We start from the raw sequence: 20,172 nt of genomic DNA, 5'->3' as shown, positions 1-20,172 counted from the left end.
GCGCCATTACAGCATGTGCAGCTCGATCACGAGCATGGTCGATCAAGGTCTGCACGGACTGGAGGCGAAGAAGGAAGGAGTGTGGAAGAAGCTGCATGAGGGGCTGATGAAGCATCGATCCAAGATCGGGTACATCAAGGTGCTCATCGGTACGAGAGAGAGGCCGCAGCCTCCGACTCCCTGCTGACGGGGCCTCAGGCTTCGTTCAGATCTCCTCCAGCATCATCACAGTCTACAACATCGAGTGGCCCAGCCTGATCTCGCGCCTCCTCTCAAGCATCGCCTTCTTCAACCTTGACTTCCTCGCTCTCCCGCAGATCTCCTGCTCGGCCTCTGACCTCTCCTTCTCCGACAAGCTCCTCGTCTACACCCTCGCCCCGCTGGGGCCCCTCCTGCTCATCAAGGTCCCCCATGCCATCACACTGGTAGGGAAGCAGCTGGGGCGGGGCGAGGAGTCAGAGGGGCTGTACCACAAGTTCATGTTCTGGAGCATGTAAGACGACCTCGCTGTTATGTCCTCTCCTCCCCTCAGCTCGCGAAAGCTCCCACAAGACTCCTCCTTTGTCTGCTGTTGCTCGTGCTCGTGCGCTTGCTCTTGCTTTATCCTGACAGGCCTGCTCAGCTTCATGATCTACCTCATCTACATCCCCGTCTCCTCCATGGTCCTCAGCACCTTCCTATGTCAAGACCTCGGGGACGACGGCAGCTGGCTGGTGAGAGACTTCCGAGTGCCGTGCCCGCGAACGTCAGGCAGCTTCTCCTACGGGTGGGCCATCTTCACCACCATAGTGTACCCCGTCGGCTTCCCTCTTGCCATCCTCGTCCTGCTCTACCTCCTGCGGGTCCCCGAGCTGGCGCGGGCGAAGCAAGAGCATGCCTTCTATGAGAGCCTGCACAAGCTCGGGTACCTCAAGGGGCAGGGGCTCGGGTGGGAGGACATGAAGGCTGTGAAGCAGCGATGGGAGGAGCGATGGGAGACGCCGCTGTTCCTGCAGCTGGAGATGTCAGAGGTGCGGCGACTGATCAGGGTGCTGACAAGGCTGCTAGAGGAGACAGCAGAGGAGGATGCGATGCTGAGTCCGCAGGATGTTTGCGAAGGTAACATGAATGAGGTGCAGAGAAAAGTTACAAAGAATGTAGAGGACACAGTGGAGAAGGTGTTGGAGGAGGAGGAGGAGGAGGAGGATGAGGGCAAGGGAGTCGGAGGAGCACAACAGGGCAAGCAAAACGTCTCCATCAATGTCTCGCTTGCGTACGCCAACAACGGCACGAGACGCGACAACGGCAGCCCGGCAGAGGCTCCGCAGGCAAAGAGAGGGGGCAGAGCTGCGCTGGTCACGGACATGGTGAAGGCGATGATGGCGAGCGACGGCGAGGACGAGAGCAGCACGCGCTTGAGACTGCAGGGGCTCTACAGCCAAGCGATCAAGCGAGAGATCATACAGCAGCCCAAGATCTGCTGGTCCAGACGCTCGGACGGAGAAGGAGCAGGAAGCTGGCTGGAGGAGCAGGAGACGTACGCGATGAACGTGGCGGGGTTTCTCTTCTCCATGTACGAAGTGAAGTACTGGTGGTTCGAGGTGTTGGAGCTGATCCGGAGGTTGACCACCTGCATCCTCATCAGCTTCTTCTTCACCGGCACCATCTTCCAGATCGTCGTCGGCCTGTCGTTCCTCTTCATGTCCCTCGCCGCTCACAGCTACCTGAAGCCCTTCCAAGACCCGACTCAAGACAGCATGATGTTCTTCTCTCTCATCGCCAACTTTGGCACTCTGCTATGTGAGGGAGGGGAGAGGTCGGCTTGCGAGTGCTCTGACAGAAGGTGCAGATGGCGTCAGCCTCAAGCTGATGATGGTGGACGAGCTGCGGGTCGACTCGACCTCGTACGAGCTGGACATCGCGCAAGGCTTCCTGGTCTTCGCCAACATCTTCATCCTCGCCTACCCCGTCCTGCTGGCCACCTGGGAAGTCTTCGGCTCGGGCAGCTTGGCGGCGATCATGGCGAAGGCGCAGCTGGAAATTTTCAACGGACGGCGGGGAAAGAATTGTCAAATAGCCTCTAGTCGGGTATAGGTTGTTAAGTATCGTAGCAATGATAGTCAACCAGTATCAGCTCGGCAGGGCTTGTAGTGTCGTCAACCAGTATCAGCTCGTCAGGTCTTGTAGTGTCGTCAAACAGTATCAGCTCGTCAGGTCTTGTAGTGTCGTCAACCAGTATCAGCTCGGCAGGGCTTGTAATGTCGTCAACCAGTATCAGCTCGTCAGGTCTTGTAGTGTCGTCAAACAGTATCAGCTCGTCAGGTCTGTCGTCGTCGCGAATGCATGTAAAAGACTCTCTGAGGCGGACCGGAGATAGGGGCAAGATGGCGGTGTGAGGTCAGCAAAGCATGGGAAGTAAAGGAGGAGGAGGAGGAGGAGGAGGAGGAGGAGGAGGAGGAGGAGGAGAGATGGTGTGCTCGATTAAGGCTGGGAGGAGATGAGGAGGCTCTCGTGAAACCTTCATACTTCCCCAAGAGCTCCTGAGGCATTCGAACATCGCAACCTGACGAGATGCGGCTTCTGACCAAGTATCCATGCACTGGGGTTGCGTTCTCACCGTTCGAGCATGTGAATCATGACCTCTCATCGTCATGTCTGAGCTGATGCACAGGGAAGGATCGCCATTTCTTCTGCTCAGCATTTCGGCATCGTGGGAAATGGTTTTCAGGTGAAACTCGCTCGGTACACGGGTGGCACATGATGTCTCCCTGCAGTCAGTGTTCGATCTTCGACCATCAGGAGCTGTGGAGTCGAGAGCATACATGACGCAAGTAAGAGCGCTAGAGGAGTCTCCATGTGAAGACGGCTCAACGTCCTCTGCACAGGACGCGGTGTACGATTGTTGTTGGAGCGAAAGCAATGAGCACCACCTGGTCTCAGCGTGCGGCGACGGCAGGTGAGAATGTCTCAGCAGCCGCTCGTGCTGAGTGTAAGGGTTCTCAGCTTGAAGCTGTGGGACCTGGGGATCGCAGTCAACAGACCTCTGCGGGCGTTTCACGAGCACAGACGGGAGGTAGGATGGCCACCGGTGAAACCCTCAGGCGTTTCTCATCGCCCCCCCTGCTGTAGGTGTACAGTGTGAACTGGAATGTGATACAGAGAGACATCTTTCTGTCTGCATCTTGGGATGGGTAAAGCTGCTTGTGTGAGCGATGAGACATTGCAATCAAAGCATGTGCAGCCAAATCAAATTGTGGACTCCGGAAATGCCCCAATCGCTGGTAGATCCGCGTCCACACGTCCTGTTGAGATGGTTCGCTGAAGTTCTCTTGTCATGTGTGAAGAACTCTTGGAATGGTCATCAAGGATTCATCTACAGGTGGATGCTCTCAGATCGTGATGATCAGGAGGAGCTTGTAACTTTCCCCTCCTCCAGGGCATGTTGGTCCCCTAAGTCAGCGTTCGCTTTCCTCTCCTGCTCTGCCGACTGCAGGTATGACAGCTCAGCAGCTGCTCCGTGTGAGATAGTATCCTCAGCGTCCGAATGTGGGACACGCGCTCACCCGTTTGCGCATTCACGTTCTTGGGCCACCAGCACGAGGTTGATGCGAGGAGGAAGATGGCAGAAGCAGTGACCCCCTTCAGGTTCTTTCCGTCGATTGGTGCAAGTACGACGAGTACACGTTTGCATCGGGAGGAGGCGAGTGCAGCTCAATCCTCTTGGCCCCTTCTCTCTTCTCACTTGAGTCTGCCGTGGCTGCAGCTGATCGAACTATCCGCCTCTGGGACACGCGCAGGAGCAATCAGTGTATGAAGACGATGGTCGGGCACAGGCAAGTGAAGCAGGTTCATGCAAGTCTCCTTACGCATCACAGGTACGCGGTGAGGAACGTGAAGTTCTCCCCGTTCTCGCCACAACATCTGCTGTCCTGTTCCTACGACTTGACGGTAACCTCATTCCCATCCACCCTGCGTCGCTGATCCTCGAAGGTTGCGCTCTGGAACTGCATGTTCAACACGGGGAGTCACTCCCTCATGATAAACTCGGAGCATCACAAGGAGTTTGTTGTCGGTGATTCAACCCTCCCGTACCTACTGCGATATCTAACTTGAGTGCAGCGCTTGATTTTAACGTCCTCCATGGTTTCATGGTTGCTTTCGGTCTTTTGTGTCTGACTTGCCGCAGACGGTCAAGTCGCAAGCGCGTCGTGGGACCGCTCGACCTGTGTTTGGTCTCTTGGACAGAATCCCGACAGATAGCACAGACATCATGTTATGCTCATACACAAGTCTGATATTTGATGGTGATAAAGATTCTTGCATAAAATTAACAGCTATCTAGAGAGATTTCGATTCATCTGCAATCTAGAGAGATCCCAAAGTGAGAAGTTTTTACTGCTGCCTGTAGTCACAATAGGTGTGGCTGCGTCCACCGTCGCAGTTGTTGACAAAACCCGTGGGTGGCATGTAGATCTGCAAGAACAACATGAGGAGACCAGACAGTAATCGAGATCAAATGCTCACAGTGCCGTAGAAGTCGTGTCCAGAGCTCTGACCGTCAAACTGACCGGTTCCGTAGAGGCCGAAGTATCCGGCAACACCGTGAGAGTAGGGAGTCCTGGATCCTCCTCCAGACTTGTTGGAGAGGAGGGTTCCTCCGCAAGCCTCTCCAGCTAAGCAAACATGCATGGCGCCGGAGACATCTCCGATGAAGAGGCCATTGGTGTCCTTAAAGATAGCCTGCGAGACATTCGAAACAAGTGAGAAACAATATGCTACGATCAAAACTACACAATCGTGCAACAACATGAAATTCTTGCAAATATTTCCTTTCCTTCTTTTTACATGCTACCCTTGGATTTCTGAATTCAACTTCAACGATCATTGGAGTCAGGTTACACTATGTGCATCAGAATATCATCTCGTCCTTGACTGAACCGGTGTGAAATAAAGAAAAGAATGAGATCAATCATCAATACAGCTTCAAATCACTGCGGTTCCTGGTATCAGCACCAGTGTGGAAATACTACTCCATGCTTGTTCAGCTTTCTGTCACTTTCTGGCCACAGACCTCACTTCCAACACATGCACCTATCATTCATTCCTGTTCTTCCTAATGATCTGCAGTTCTGACCGCTCACGGCACATCTCAGGGATGCCATGAACAATCATTCATCAGTAGCCACAGCGTCTCTGCTTCGTTGCACTTGCTCATTGCTCACCAGGGCTTGGAACATGGCGCCGGCGACGTGTGGGCTCCCGAAAATAGAACTCTATATTTGTCTCCACCCTCCTCCCTTGGTACCCTACCTGGCCAACGGTCACTACCCCCCTTATACACTACCCGACCGGACCTAGACCAACAGTCAGCGACCCACCCCCCAAATATGAGCCACAAGATGATTCTCCTCCACTGGGGTCTAGGTAGCATTTTTCTCAATTACCTTCCCACTTGTCAAAGGCAGGCTATACCTCTGATCCTCAATCGCTCCACCCCTATCGTAGCCTTGATGACCCAACCCCACCCTGTATGCTCTACCACTTGGTAGGAATAAAATTATGACCCCACCTATTTTTCTGTTTTGAGAAATACTCCGACCCCACCCCTCTTTTGACTCAACATTTCTGGTGTCCTCTGGGGGTCCTCCGACCCAGGACCTATGGATCACCCTACCCTTGTCACGAAAAGAGAAATGAAGGGGTTCACCAGGTGCAAGAATTGTACCAAAAGTGCTTTTGTTTCCGAAGTCAGTGAGTACCGGTACTTTTGTCTATCAAATAGACGGGTGCAACAAGACCCCACCAACTTGTTTTGTAAGTTCGGACTTGAGCTTTCAGCCCTCATACAGCCTGAGGTCCGGGCCCGGGCCCATGGTTCCCGTTTCTCCGGGCCGGCACTGACTGAGAGAGGCCTGCCGCTGTCCCCCAAACTTCAAGTATCTGTTGAAGTATCCTCAGCTGCAGGACCAGCATCAGAACATGTACAAGATCAGCTAGGTGAGGTTCTGACAAGAAGGATTGCGGCTGTGTAGTTTCCTTTGGTCACGGTTGTATCTGTCACGCGTGACGATCCGAACAGCAGTGCGAATATTATTCAGAAAGTTTGTCAGAGTGTATGATCAAACATCAACCATTGAAGGAGATTCATGATATCTTCCACCTCGCTTCCCTGGAACAACCTACACGGCAGCTGTGCATCTTTCCTTGTTGTCGTTTCCTTAGACTCGAAGGGAGAGAGATCAAACAAACATGATCAGACAGCAGAATCAAACAGCACTGATATGAATACAAAACTGCATCAAGTGACCCAGCACCGACCGTGACATCGAACATGGAGCCCAAGGAAGAAGCAGAGTGTGTGCAGGGAGTCCTCGGTTGTCTTGCTCTTGCTCACGGTCGAGTTTATGTTCTTGCTCACGGTCACGGTCACGGTCATGGGCATGGTCATGGTCTTGCTCTGTCCTAACAGACCTGCTCAGCGTCTCGATCTACTTCATCTACCTCAAGTAGGCATTGAAACAACCACTATGGCTTCATTGACAACCTTGACTGAACAGCACAAAACTTGATCAGCTCAGATTTGAGTGACACTGACCACTTGATGCGACAACTTCGTCAGCTCAACTAAACCATCCCATCTTTTCGCCTCGCAATCAGATTGAAAATTTCCAGCTGCGCCCTCGCCATGATCGCCGCCAAGCTGCCCGAGCCGAAGACTTCCCAGGACGTCTGCAGGACGGGGTAGGCGAGGATGAAGATGTTGGCGAAGACCAGGAAGCCTTGCGCGATGTCCAGCTCGTACGAGGTCGAGTCGACCCGCAGCTCGTCCACCATCATCAGCTTGAGGCTGACGCCATCTGCACCTTCTGTCAGAGCACTCGCAAGCCGACCTCTCCCCTCCCTCACATAGCAGAGTGCCAAAGTTGGCGATGAGAGAGAAGAACATCATGCTGTCTTGAGTCGGGTCTTGGAAGGGCTTCAGGTAGCTGTGAGCGGCGAGGGACATGAAGAGGAACGACAGGCCGACGACGATCTGGAAGATGGTGCCGGTGAAGAAGAAGCTGATGAGGATGCAGGTGGTCAACCTCCGGATCAGCTCCAACACCTCGAACCACCAGTACTTCACTTCGTACATGGAGAAGAGAAACCCCGCCACGTTCATTGCGTACGTCTCCTGCTCCTCCAGCCAGCTTCCTGCTCCTTCTCCGTCCGAGCGTCTGGACCAGCAGATCTTGGGCTGCTGTATGATCTCTCGCTTGATCGCTTGGCTGTAGAGCCCCTGCAGTCTCAAGCGCGTGCTGCTCTCGTCCTCGCCGTCGCTCGCCATCATCGCCTTCACCATGTCCGTGACCAGCGCAGCTCTGCCCCCTCTCTTTGCCTGCGGAGCCTCTGCCGGGCTGCCGTTGTCGCGTCTCGTGCCGTTGTTGGCGTACGCAAGCGAGACATTGATGGAGACGTTTTGCTTGCCCTGTTGTGCTCCTCCGACTCCCTTGCCCTCATCCTCCTCCTCCTCCTCGTCCTCCAACACCTTCTCCACTGTGTCCTCTACCTTTTCCGTTACTTTCTCCATCATCACTTCATTGAGGTCATCTCCGCAAACATCCTGCGGACTCAGCATCGCATCGTCCTCTGCTGTCTCCTCTAGCAGCCTTGTCAGCACCCTGATCAGTCGCCGCACCTCTGACATCTCCAGCTGCAGGAACAGCGGCGTCTCCCATCGCTCCTCCCATCGCTGCTTCACAGCCTTCATGTCCTCCCACCCGAGCCCCTGCCCCTTGAGGTACCCGAGCTTGTGCAGGCTCTCATAGAAGGCATGCTCTTGCTTCGCCCGCGCCAGCTCGGGGACCCGCAGGAGGTAGAGCAGGACGAGGATGGCGAGAGGGAAGCCGACGGGGTACACTATGGTGGTGAAGATGGCCCACCCGTAGGAGAAGCTGCCTGACGTTCGCGGGCACGGCACTCGGAAGTCTCTCACCAGCCAGCTGCCGTCGTCCCCGAGGTCTTGACATAGGAAGGTGCTGAGGACCATGGAGGAGACGGGGATGTAGATGAGGTAGATCATGAAGCTGAGCAGGCCTGTCAGGATAAAGCAAGAGCAAGCGCACGAGCACGAGCAACAGCAGACAAAGGAGGAGTCTTGTGGGAGCATTCGCGAGCTGAGGGGAGGAGAGGACATAACAGCGAGGTCTTCTTACATGCTCCAGAACATGAACTTGTGGTACAGCCCCTCTGACTCCTCGCCCCGCCCCAGCTGCTTCCCTACCAGTGTGATGGCATGGGGGACCTTGATGAGCAGGAGGGGCCCCAGCGGGGCGAGGGTGTAGACGAGGAGCTTGTCGGAGAAGGAGAGGTCAGAGGCCGAGCAGGAGATCTGCGGGAGAGTGAGGAAGTCAAGGTTGAAGAAGGCGATGCTTGAGAGGAGGCGCGAGATCAGGCTGGGCCACTCGATGTTGTAGACTGTGATGATGCTAGAGGAGATCTGAACGAAGCCTGAGGCCCCGTCAGCAGGGAGTCGGAGGCTGCGGCCTCTCTCTCGTACCGATGAGCACCTTGATGTACCCGATCTTGGATCGATGCTTCATCAGCCCATCATGCAGCTTCTTCCACACTCCTTCCTTCTTCGCCTCCAGTCCGTGCAGACCTTGATCGACCATGCTCGTGATCGAGCTGCACATGCTGTAATGGCGCAGCAGCGGCAGCAGGAAGAACCAGCACCTGCATCCTCCTCGTCATCTCCTCCCACAAGCAACAGCGTCACCGCACCAGAACAAGATGAAGCAGACCATGCCGGCGACAAGGATGAAGATCCTTGCTCCTGCCGCCTTCTTGTCGCACCTCGTGCACTCGCGGTTGCTCAGCGCCCAGAAGAAGTCCTCCTTGCTCGTTGTCTGCACACACAACGCGCAGAGCTGAGGAGAGAGGAGCCAGTCAGACGAGAGCTCGCGAGGCTGATGCGCTTACCCGACCCTCGTGCCCCTCCCTGCACTCGAAGTCGTACAAGCATGCTCCATCCGCACACCGATACGCTCGCAGCTCCGTCGCTCGCGGGGGCACGGCAGGAGATAGGATGCTCTTGTTGAACCAAAACCCGTTCTTGTTTCTGATCAGCTCTCCTCCTCCGCACTCCACCCCGTGAGGGCAGCGCAAGCACGCGGGGTTGCTCGCGTTGCTCCCGGCGAAGGGCGTCAGCGCGTAGGAGTCGGGGGAGCATCGGTCGCAGACGGCGAAGGAAGGGAAGCTGGAGGCGTCGGTCTTGATGACGTGGCCTACCGGACACACTGACGGCCGAGGCTGAGCCTCTAGGACGTTGGACTTGATCTCCTTGCCCGACGAGACATCCACCCCGTACGCCTCCAGCCCCACCAGCCCCTCCACCTTAGCTGGGAACGCCTCCTCCTTCCCGGCCTTGGTAAACAACATCTTCACTGTAGCGCTGGTGCTCGCAGCTCCCTCCTTGAGGCTCAGCACTGCTGACTCCATGAGCACGGCGGTCCCGCTCTTGGCCGAGGGCTTGACCGTGCGGATCTGGAGGGAGGAAGAGGAGTCAGTGGTGATCGCCTGCCGGTAGAAGTCGAGCTTGGTGACGCGGAGGGGGAAGGGGATGCCGGAAGCGATCTCCTTGCCCTCCATCACCAGCAGCAGCTCATGGAAGGTCGAGGCCACGCAGGGCCCGTACGAGGCCGTGTGGCCCTTCCCCGTTTTAGAGCACAGGATGACAGCGTCCTCCTCCTCGGAGTCAGACACCAGCACAGGTTGCACTCCATCCCACAAGACTCCGCCTCCTCCTCCTCCCGCCGCGTTCCCCACCAACGAGTTGCCGTCCAGTCGAGCCGTGGTCTTGTCCAGGTATAGCGCTCCTCCGTCCTGACTGGCGCGGTTCTCCTGGAGCAAGCAGCCCTTCATCAAGAGGGAGGAGGGGGCCTCGGCCGACAGAGCTCCTCCTTGACTCGCTGAGTTGGACAGGAACTGCGACGACTGGATGAAGGCGACGGGCTTGGACAGGACGGTAGGGAAGTACTCGAGCGCCTGACTACGGAGGTGGATTGCTCCTCCTCCCTGACTTGCCTTGCAGCCTTCAAAGCTCGACTCGTACACGCTCATGCTCGACCCCTGCAGCACCATCCCTCCTCCGCTCCCGCTGCTCGTCGACCCCACGATCCTGACTCGTAGCAGGTAAGCGCTCGAGCCCCCGTACACCTGGATGCTTCCTCCGTCGTCGCTCGTGTGGCAGGCGCTCACGCTCGCGTCGACGAGGTTGAGGTGAGCTCCGAGCCCGAGCACGCGCAGAGGAGCCTCAGGAGCGTCGCGCAGGCCCTTGCAGACTAGGTCGACGCCCTCCAGCTCGATCCCACTGCATCCTCGACTCGCGTCGCACTGGATGCGCGCGTTGCCCAGCATCTCGATGGACCTCGTCGGGGTTTGACCCGCAGCCGCGCGGCGGAGGGAGGCGGGAGGGGCAGCAGCAGGAGAGCCCTTGATGGAGAGGTAGCAGGGCATCCAAGGCTGCGAGCACAGGGAGACGGAGGTGCGGATGCTGCGACAGGTGCTGACGTCCTGGCAGGAGCTGATGCTCAAGGTATCCCAGTCGGTAGACAGCGCCAGGTCGAGGACGAGAGATCTCGAGGGCTGTCGCTCCTTGGGGAGGTCGCGGGCAGAGATCGAGTACGAGCTGGACAGGGTGAAGACTCTGCCTAGAGCGGAGGAGATGCCGAGAGCGATGAGGGAGGAGCCGGTGACGCTGTCGTCTCTTGCGAACCACCTGGTCCATACCAGCTTGTCGAGGTCGAACGAGTAGAGGTCCGCAAAGGTCTTGAAGACCATCCCGCTCGCTAACCCCCCATACACGAACAGCCTCGACCCCTCCACCATCATCACCGCATTCAGCCGGGAGGGAGGCGAGTACGCCTGCGTCTTGGACAGAACCGTCCACTCGTCGCTCTCCAGGTCGAAGCGGTACAGCCAGTCGTTGGTTTCATGCGTCGACGCTGATGACGTGTCACGAGCAAGCAGCAGCAGGAGAAGAATAATCTCACATATGTAGATGCTGAACATGTCTTGAAGGTCGATCTTGTAGCCTCCGAAATGATACACATAGCGATCTGTTGCCGCTATCGAGTGCACGTACTTGTTAGGAGCGGACTCGTTGCTGTAAACATGCTTCCTCCACAGCTTGTCGGTGACGTTGAAGGTGAAAACACCTCTGCCGGATCCTGGCCAAACTCGTTAGAGCCCATGGAGCTGACAAGAACAACACAAGACAAGCTCTGAGTGAATCAACGAGCAAGCATGCGCCAGTGAACAACGGATGCGACCATGTAAGCTCTATCACCTCTGGCGAACTCATCGAACTGAACCACAAACAACGACTTGGAGCTCGCTGTCGCGTAATCGTTCTCAACCAGGGCATATGCAGCGACCAAAGGAAGCGCCTGCAGCTCCGAGATGATCTCATCCGTTACCACGGTCTCGATCTCACTCCAAGCTCCATCGCCTCCCAGCTTGAAGATAGTCGAGACGTTGCTCATCGACAGCGCATACAGCTCATCGTTCCACACCGACAGATGCGAGAACGAGGTCTGGCTGCTCGCTTCCCGCAGAGTCGTCCATGACAAGGAGTTGACATCGAACCTCGTGACCCGCTGACGCTGAGGGTCACAACCGTAAGCGCAGACGCCTGACAAGAGCAAGTCAAGCGCTAGACCCGCAAACTCCCGTCAGCCCCCGCACCTTCCAGCACGACCAGCGAGTCTCGCCATCTCGTCAGCGGGTTCAACGTCCCTCCGATGCTGCTGTCGATGCTGTAGATGTGGAGTGAGCCGGCGGGGTGAAGCGCCTCCCCAGAGTTGAGCAGAGCCTGAGAGGCTCCAGCAAACACGTCGAAGATGATCATCCCTGTTGACCCGCGTGAGCACATGCCATGTCAGAGGCTTCGCACCTGCGCTCGTTGTGCTGTAGGCGAAGATCTTGCCGTCCTCGCAGGAGCTGAAGCGATAAGTCTCCGTCTCGTTGGTCAGCAAGGCTTCTTGCGCCATGCCTGCCACCTCCGCGTACGACAACCCGAACTTGATCATTGCTGGGGCACGGTCAGCATGACTCAACTTACGACCAACACGACGAGATACCGTGAAAGGCGAGGTTGTTGACCGCAGCTCTGTATTCCGTCGCTCGATTCAGCAAAGCGTTGAAGGTGTCCGCGTTGTCAGATCCTTTGAACAAAACGTTCCATGCCGTCGTGTTGCGGTTGCTGCGGTAAAGAAAGTAAACGTCATCGGCGGTTGTCACCATACAATATAGCTTGTCTTGGAATGACATGAAGTCGGTGTAATCGATCGTGCCACCAGTGATAGATCGAAACTTGTAATCATCTAGAAACGTCTCTTTTGCCCATGCCATGGTGTTGAGGTCCAGTCGGTACATGCCTGGATCCGAGTACAACCCGATCAGGAATAAGTCTGATCCACAAGCTGCTATCTTCTCAGAGCCAAAGAAGTTTATGGGCGGCTTGGTGCCGGTCATGAGAGAAGTGTAGTTAGTCCATGTCATGCTCGACAAGTTGAGACCGAAGAGCTCCTTGTTGAGCACCTGAGATACCGACAGATCTGAGAGGACACGCACCTGTCACAGCCCCACCTCCTCCCTCCTCCCTTACCGTAGTACCCCAGGGCCAACACCGAGTCGCCTGCTCCAGCTATGGCATACCGGAACCCGCTCTTTGGGTTGACCCCGCCGAACTTGTTGGTGAAATCGCTCCAGCTCTTGGATGCTGGGTCGAACACTTGATAGGCCGCGTCCGAGTTGAGAGCTGCCGCTGACCTCAGCCCATACAAGCAGCAGCAGCAGCAGCAGCAGCAGGGTCAAGACAAGCAAGACGAAGAGAGTAGGGGAAGGGAGTGGAGGAAGAGCTGGAGGGAGGGCAAGAAAGAAATGGGGAAGAGGAAAGGAGAGGAGTAGGAGGAGGTGCATGAGCACGAGCATATCTCACAGTGAAGCCTGCCGTCCACGCACGTCATGCAGAAATTCGTCAGCGTCCTTGAGTTGCGCTTGTAGGAATTGTCGAGGGTGATCCAGGAGGGAGTCTTGCCGCCCGAGCTCGGCACATACGACTGATATGCTGACGACTGGAAGACATTCGCCATGGATGATGAAGCAGTATCAGTTTGAGTAGTGCCAGATGAGGTTGTATCCGTGGCATCGGTAGTAGAAGGATTCGTAGCAGTACTGTCGGTAGTAGAAGGGTTCGTAGCAGTACTGTCTGTAGTAGAAGGGTTCGTAGCAGTACTGTCGGTAGTAGAAGGGTTCGTAGCAGTACTGTCGGTAGTAGAAGTGTCGGTGGCCGCAACGTCATACGATCGATTTGCAACGGCGCTAGTGACAGTGGCAAGACCCTTGATAGCAAGCTCCTGATTCAGACGCTCTACTGTGAACGTCTTGGCACTGTAGGAGCTGTCAAAGATGATGTCCGTTGAAACATTGACACCCCCCGCCAGCAGGCGCCGACCTGACGATGGCCCCGTCACTTGCAAGATTCTGACACTCGACCTGGCAACCATAGCCACGAAAGCAACGCTCTCAACGAAAGCTTCTTTCATAGCCTCGAACTGCTCTAGAGTTGTCTCAAGGCCAAACACGTACGACACTGCTTGCACTTGGCATAGCTCTACAGCACTGGAATATCGAGTCTGGGCAGGCCACGCCTGGTGGTAGCATGTGATGTCATTGTACATCAAGTCGATCTGGACGGTTTGTGTCTGGTTCATGAAAGCGATGGCCGGCAGGTACGCGAGTCGATTGAAAGAGAGATCCAGATCTTCTAGATTCGACAGCTTGTCAAAGAATCCCATCGGCAGACTTGTCAGACCATTCCAATCCAGCGATAGCGTCGTCAGTTTGGTCAGCTTGTCAAAGATTCCAGCTGGAAGGCTCTGCAACTTATCATTCATACTTATAGAAAGATACGTCAACTCTGTCAGCTTGTCAAACGTGCTCGCTGGCAGTCGTTCTACTTGACAGTCAAGAAGAAACAAACGTGTTAACCTCACGAAGCTGTCAAAAAGTCCTTCTTGGATGCTTGAAAGCGCTACATCATACAGAGATAGTGAGTCCAGAGTATCAGAGAGATTCTTCAGATCTGCACGCTGCAAAAAGCTACCATCGAAGTTGTCCAGAGTCAGTGATCTAAGAACAACTAGTTTGTCGAAGAAATTCTCCTCAACACCGCTCTGACCAGAAAGAGAATTGTTGTTCAAGGACAAGCTCCTCAATGACATCAAAGTGCTGGAAGGAATGCTGGACAGCATGGCCGTATCAAGACTTAGGTATATCAGTTCAGTCAGCTTCTGAAAGAACTGCTGAGGTACGCTTGAGACGATTTCGTTGCTGTCGAGCGTGAGGAAGCTCAATGTAGTGATGTTGAAAATTTCTTCAGGCAGCATGGTCAGCTTGTTGGAAGCCAGATTCAAACTTGAGAGGCTGTGAAGATTCACAAAAGCATCGGATGCGATGCTGGATATTTTGTTGTAACTGAGATCAAGTGTCCACAATGCAGATGTTTCTTCAAACAATCCAGAGGGGATGGAAGTCAGATAATTAAAGCTTAAAGAAAGAGATCGCAAAGACGTACATCCTTGGAAAGCTGAGACATTCACCGAGTTGATTGATTTGGAGAACAAGTAAAGGTATGTGCAATCAGTGCCACAGGCTCCCTGTCGACTGAGAACTCCCGAGTCAGAGACAATGAACGTGGCTGTAGCTCCGCATTGAACTGATTGTTCTGCTCCTGCCCAGCTGACACAGCAGGAGGGCAGGAGCAGCAGCAGCAGCATCATCCTCTTCCTCCCACTCATCGCTCACTGCCTTCAAGGCTCGAGCAGCAGGTGCTCGAGCAGGGGCTTTTATAACGATGACTGGCATTCCTGGTCGTAGCAGGGTCCTAGGAAAGTCAATGTTCTAGAGAGGTCCTAGCACTGCCCTATGAACTTGTGACGAGTTGACATGGGGTGGGTCATGCCGTCCAGCTAGCTTTGGCATTGCATGACAATAATTGTCAACCGTGCTTGCTGTAGTAAACTCAGTACTATATTCCGGATCGAAATCGAGTCCTTTGAAATCCTTTTTTTTTAAAAGTGCCGTGGTACTAGCGCAAGTTAATTCCGTTATACCGGCATAGCGCTGTGTGTAACGGTCGTATAACAGTTACAAACGCCGTTATTGGTTTCGTTACAGTGAGACGGCCTGTAACGGTCTGATATACTAGAGTGATTCCTCGGACAAGGAAATTTCGTCGGGTCAGGGGACAAGGGGTCCCGGCTTCTGGTGGGTGGGTCCTTATTATTATCACTTAATTCCAATAATCAATAGTAAATGAAAATATATATCACTAGAATTTAGTTTAATCATGGTGTCATAGACGTGTTACAAGAAACACTGTGTTTGAAGACCGTTGAGCCATGGCTGGCTGCGAAGCAAATGCCCGGGAGGGGAAGGGAAACGGAGGAGGCTGGGGGGACGAGGGAGGAGGAGGCGCAGGAGGAGGAGAGGAAAATTGGAGAGAAGAGAAAGGAGAGGATAGAGAGTCAGCTAGGGTAGAAGGAGACGGATGTATACCCCGCTCAGTTTAAAATCTCATACCTCTTACCTCAGGGCTGATATGGATGAACTGCATCGGGAAGGCAATGGTGGCTGGACCGCCAACCTCACATCGCAGAGGAATCAGTTCGAAAGGTAGTCCCTGCTCCTGCGAGGAAGCAGGCTCTGCGACTGAAGGGTTTTCTTGTCCAGCGGGCAACCAATCAGCGTCATGGGATCGAATGGAAGGAGCTACGTGATGCAGAAGAAGGGGTTGATAATCTCCTGTACTTGCCCGCTCTGGCGCTATCAAGCGCTGGACACTGTTCCGCGTGAGATGAGAACCTGCAAGCACCTCCAGGCGTTTCTTGGTCGCGAGTTGGAGGTCGGCAGGGGAGTCGGTTTGTGCTGGCGGCTCAAGATGTTTTGCAGCTTGCGCGCGTGGGACAAGTGGGAGGAGAGATGACGAGGAAGACGTACAGGAGGTTGAAGAAGCAGCAAGACGAGCATCGCCTTGCGGTGATGCTCTTGCCCCACCTTGTCCTGCCCTCACGTCGAATCATTATCCCCTCAGTCGTGAAGGAGACTTCTTTCATTGAGTTTGACTCGTTTTACACTGCAGGAGAAGATGAAGGAGAAGGAGTACGAACAAATCATCGCAAAGGCAAAGCTGGACAAGGAGCAGGGAGAGCTTGAGAGGGAGTGGACGGCAGTCTCGGCCATGGTGGACAGCGTTATCACACCGAGCAAGGAGGAAGAAAAGTATCAGGTGCTTGACAGCGAGCAGGAACATGAGAAACAAGTTGAAGCAAGCTCCAACAAGTCGAAGCTCAAAGGGAAAGGCAACACATACCAGACCCCTTCGAAGAACGGTAGCGCTGCCTGCTCTCTCTCCAAGGAGAGGTTGTTTTGAATCCATTTCTTTACTCTTGGCTTCTTCTTTCTTGCTTCGCAGACAGCAAACAACAGGATCAAGAGCAAAACAGCTCTCACCTTCACAACCTCTCGTTACTCTCTCCCTTCTCCAACGAGGAAACCCCCGACGTTGCCTCTTTTGCCTCTTCCATCTTTTCAAGTCAGAGCCGTGAGCTACCGTGTTGGGTTTGATTTCCCTCCTCTAAGAGCGGTAGCAGCGAGCATCTCGAAGCAAGGGAGCGCCGTCAAGAAGAAAATGGACTTCAGCAGCTCCCCACAATTTGACAGCCATCTTGGTAATGAACGTGCTCGTTGGAAGGATGATGCGGCTTGCGATGAACTTTGATGATCTCTTGTCTTGGTATCCCCTGTGAGATGTGACATCACATGATTGCTGCATGAATCCGAATACACGTCCTCCTCTCGCCGTACACTGACAACTGTCTCATTTCTGTGATCTCTGCGACTTTTTGGTTGTTTGCTCGTGTTTGTATCCGTCGCTGGTGTCCAACGTTGTCGCCTCCTCCCCCCCCCCCCCTGTCTTCTGACTCCCCGCAGCCCGTGAAGCTTCTCCTCCTCACGATGACTTTGCGCCGGAGAGCCTCCTGCCCTTCCTGAAGCGAACGAAGTGAAGCAGATGGAGGAAGTCGTCTGCTGAGTTGACGACGTCACTTGCAGCGATCGTTCCGTCTCCCCTCCGGCACGGGAACGGCGCAGGGAAAAATTCTCTCCAGCTCCTCATCCAGCTCCTGTCCAGGTCAGTTCTGGGCCAGGTGTCGTGCTGAGGGGCTGACGATAGCGAACAAGATTGTTTCAGAGCTTGACATGATGGGTCAAGTGGTGGGAGATCGGCCTCGTTACTTGGACAGGAGAGCGGAAGCGATAGGAGGAGGAGGAGGTGGTGGGCTGGTGGGTTTGCGGTGGGGAAGGTGACGGGGATTGGCAGGTGGGGTGGTCAAGGAGGGCAGGAGAGAGAATCGGGGAGACGCTGGGGATACATTTGCGAGGGCAAGGCAGAGCGATGTAGGATGAGACGATCTTTCCAGATGCTGTTGTTAATGCTTCTTCTTTTTTTTCTCTTCTCTATCTCTCCTCTCCTCTCCTCTCCTCTCCTCTCCTCTCCTCTCCTCTCCTCTCCTCTTCCTTCTGCGATCGTTCACATGCCAGCAGAACAATCAAGGTCGCCAAACTTTCGTTGATGTTCAAAAGGACTGACCAGTATGATCTGCAATTGCAGATCCCAGGAAGAAAGGAGCGGCAGACCTTCAGATTGATTCAAACAACCTCCGGTGACCGGCACTTTCCTCGCACCTCCCTTCCTTCTTATCCTCAGCTCAGGACCAATCACCATCACCATAGCGCGAGCAACTCTCCGCTGGTGCAAGAGAACTTTGCGTACAGGAAGAGGAAAGTGAGGAGGGCAGAGATCGAGGAGGTGCTGAAAAATGGAGCAGGGAGTTGGAAGAGACAAAGAAGCAGCTCGAGGAGTCTCGAGCGAGGGTGAGTGGTGATTGAACATGACATGATGATGATGATGATGATGATGATGATGATGATGATGATGATGATGATGATGATGATGATGATGATGGAGATGATGATGATGATGGAGATGATGATGCTGATGATGATGATGGAGATGATGATGGAGATGATGATAATGATGCTGATGACCACGATTACGACGACGGCTGTAACATGTCTTGTTGCGCATCAGCTGGACGAGATGAAGCTGCTGATGACATCGAAACAAGGAGGGAGGTAAAGCTACGACCTTCACCTTCACAACTGAGATGGTCCGCCAGCCCGAGCAGGCAGCAAACCAGCCCGAGCAGGCAACAAACTAGCCCGAGCAGGCAACAAACTAGCCCGAGCAGACTGCAAGGGGAGGCACAAGATAGATCGAAGATGATGGCGAGGTTAGCAAGAGTGGTCGTAGATGTGGCAGTGACACAACATGAGCAGCATACAAGACAGTATCAGCAGCACCAAGAAGCACGTCATGGGTCAACCTCCTCGCTCCTCCTCTGTTGGCTCAGCTCACATTGTCTTTCCAGATCAACCGGGGGAGAGAGCGCGTATGGTGGGACCTGTGTACTACCTTTGAAGAGCGCGAGCTCGCCGACTACTCCTGTGATGTCTGTTTTGTGGGTATTGCGATGATGAAATGAGTCCGATCTATTCATGGTTGTTGTTGATGATGGTGATGGTGTTGGTTTTGGTGGTCAAGAGTAGGTTCTTGTTGTGATAGTATCAGGAGATATTCCGCTGCTCTTGCAGGAGAAGGATTTCGTCGTTGTCACGCACTCTGTTTCTGCTTCTTGTACTTGTCACGATCAACAAACATCTTCAACTCAAACTCCTCGACCCTCATGATAAGACAAGGACTCCGCAAGGTTGATCAATTGACCGCGTTGATGACGAAAGAGAGGAACTGAAGATAGTTCACTCTGTCTTTCTCTACAAGCTTCTCCTGCATGGAAAATCTTAGCAAAGGGAGGACGACGAGGAGGACGAGGACGAGGACGAGGAAGAGAGAAGGGAGAGGAGAAAAAGGAGGTAGAGTAAAAACAGGAGAAGAAAGGGGAGGAGTTGGAGGAAGCAGCGGAGACGGAGGCGAAGGCGGAGGCAGGGAGGGGGTTGGGAGGGGAGGACCTTGCGGAAGAGGAGGAGGAGGAAAGGGACGTCGAGATCTCTTTCGCTCCTGTTGCTCTCAGTCAGCGGGTCACAAGACGAGACTTCATCTCACTGTCTTGACATCTCTACCATCTCCTTCATCCCCTCGATCAGCGACGCCTCTGATATCTCTCCTGCGTGCAGTCAGATCCTCCTCCTCTCTCCAACACCACCACCACCACCACCTCCTCCTCCTCGTCCTCGTCCTCCTTTCTCCCTCCCCTCCTTTCTCCTCCTTTCTCCTTCCCCTTTTTTTTCCTCCTTCGTTCTCCTCCTTTCTCATTCTCCTTTCTCCTCTTCCTCCTCTCTCTTTCTCTCCTCCCGCCCACTCTCCTGCACTTCTTCTCTCTCCCCTTCCCCTTGTCCATCCTATCCTGACTGAAGTCGCTCACCTTGTCTCTCACTGTCGTATCGCTTCAAGATGTTGTAAACGACTTCGTCTGACAAGAACGAGACAGCCTGCCGATGTGTAAGGACGAGGAGGAGGAGGAGCGAGAGTACGACGATGAGACGGTGATGATGATGATGGAGATGATGATGATGGAGATGATGATGATGGAGATGATGATGATGATGGAGATGATGATGATGGTGGTGGTGGTGGTGGTGATGATGATGATGATGGAGATGATGATGATGATGATGGAGATGATGATGATGATGATGATGAAGGACGAAGGGAATGGGATAAGGAAGGAGGGAGACAATGACCTTGCGAAGAGGAGCGAGCTTCTGGTACGATCTTGCTTCCTTGGGAGTGATGAGGCTGATCGATGATAAGAGTCAACAGGCAGAAAGACAGAGAAGAGAGCGGGGGAGTGGAAAGAGAAGGAAGAGGAGGAGGAGGAAGCGAAATGGAAGGAGGAGGAGGGAGGAGGAGGAGGAGGAGGGAGGAGGAGGAGGAGGAGGAGGAGGAGGAGGAAGGACCTTGCGACTTGATCTGATGCATCCTTGTCTTCGGCAAGTTGTGTTGAGTCCAAAACGAGAGAAGCAGCGAGCTGAATTGAGGAAACCAAGAAGAAGGAAGATGTCAAGTCA

At 54.3% G+C, this 20,172-nt stretch overlaps 4 protein-coding genes across 4 annotated transcripts; 2 read left to right on the top strand and 2 right to left on the bottom strand.

The window, feature by feature from the left end:
* Nucleotides 1-2,653: 2,653 nt before the first annotated feature.
* GUITHDRAFT_82028 (hypothetical protein) lies at nucleotides 2,654-4,239 on the top strand (the record flags this gene model as incomplete). Its single annotated transcript, XM_005819699.1, has 12 exons — nucleotides 2,654-2,721; nucleotides 2,816-2,935; nucleotides 2,983-3,052; nucleotides 3,109-3,170; nucleotides 3,221-3,260; nucleotides 3,393-3,472; nucleotides 3,517-3,580; nucleotides 3,625-3,785; nucleotides 3,837-3,927; nucleotides 3,970-4,051; nucleotides 4,099-4,122; nucleotides 4,166-4,239. Coding segments are annotated over 12 exons (936 nt in total), but the record flags the coding sequence as incomplete, so codon positions are not given.
* Nucleotides 4,240-4,276: 37 nt separating this feature from the next.
* GUITHDRAFT_156237 (hypothetical protein) lies at nucleotides 4,277-5,232 on the bottom strand. The gene is made up of 3 exons (XM_005819698.1): nucleotides 5,202-5,232; nucleotides 4,504-4,719; nucleotides 4,277-4,452 (listed from the first exon to the last, which is right to left on the bottom strand). Exons 1-3 carry the CDS (start codon nucleotides 5,214-5,216, stop codon nucleotides 4,372-4,374), a joined length of 312 nt encoding a protein of 103 aa, XP_005819755.1. The 5' UTR covers nucleotides 5,217-5,232; the 3' UTR covers nucleotides 4,277-4,371.
* An 8,435-nt stretch (nucleotides 5,233-13,667) lies between these two features.
* GUITHDRAFT_82034 (hypothetical protein) lies at nucleotides 13,668-14,801 on the bottom strand (the record flags this gene model as incomplete). The annotated part of the gene is made up of 1 exon (XM_005819697.1): nucleotides 13,668-14,801. A coding segment is annotated over one exon (1,134 nt), but the record flags the coding sequence as incomplete, so codon positions are not given.
* Nucleotides 14,802-15,775: 974 nt separating this feature from the next.
* Nucleotides 15,776-16,456, top strand: GUITHDRAFT_148373 (hypothetical protein; the record flags this gene model as incomplete). Its single annotated transcript, XM_005819696.1, has 3 exons — nucleotides 15,776-15,928; nucleotides 15,976-16,062; nucleotides 16,166-16,456. The coding sequence occupies 3 exons, from the start codon at nucleotides 15,776-15,778 to the stop codon at nucleotides 16,454-16,456; spliced, it is 531 nt and encodes a 176-aa protein (XP_005819753.1).
* Between the last annotated feature and the right edge of the window lie 3,716 nt (nucleotides 16,457-20,172).

Source organism: Guillardia theta (genome assembly GCF_000315625.1).
Source record: "Guillardia theta CCMP2712 unplaced genomic scaffold GUITHscaffold_210, whole genome shotgun sequence".
NCBI classification, from domain to species: domain Eukaryota; class Cryptophyceae; order Pyrenomonadales; family Geminigeraceae; genus Guillardia; species Guillardia theta.
The sequence above is the reverse complement of the archived record's forward strand: the minus strand, read 5'-3'. Positions and strand labels throughout refer to the sequence as shown.

Excerpts from the sequence above, each read along its gene's own strand:
- GUITHDRAFT_156237 (XM_005819698.1), bottom strand. Across the intron at positions 4,453-4,503 it reads GACACGACTTCTACGGCACT|ATCTACATGCCACCCACGGG; the intron begins GTGAGCATTTGA and ends TTGTTCTTGCAG.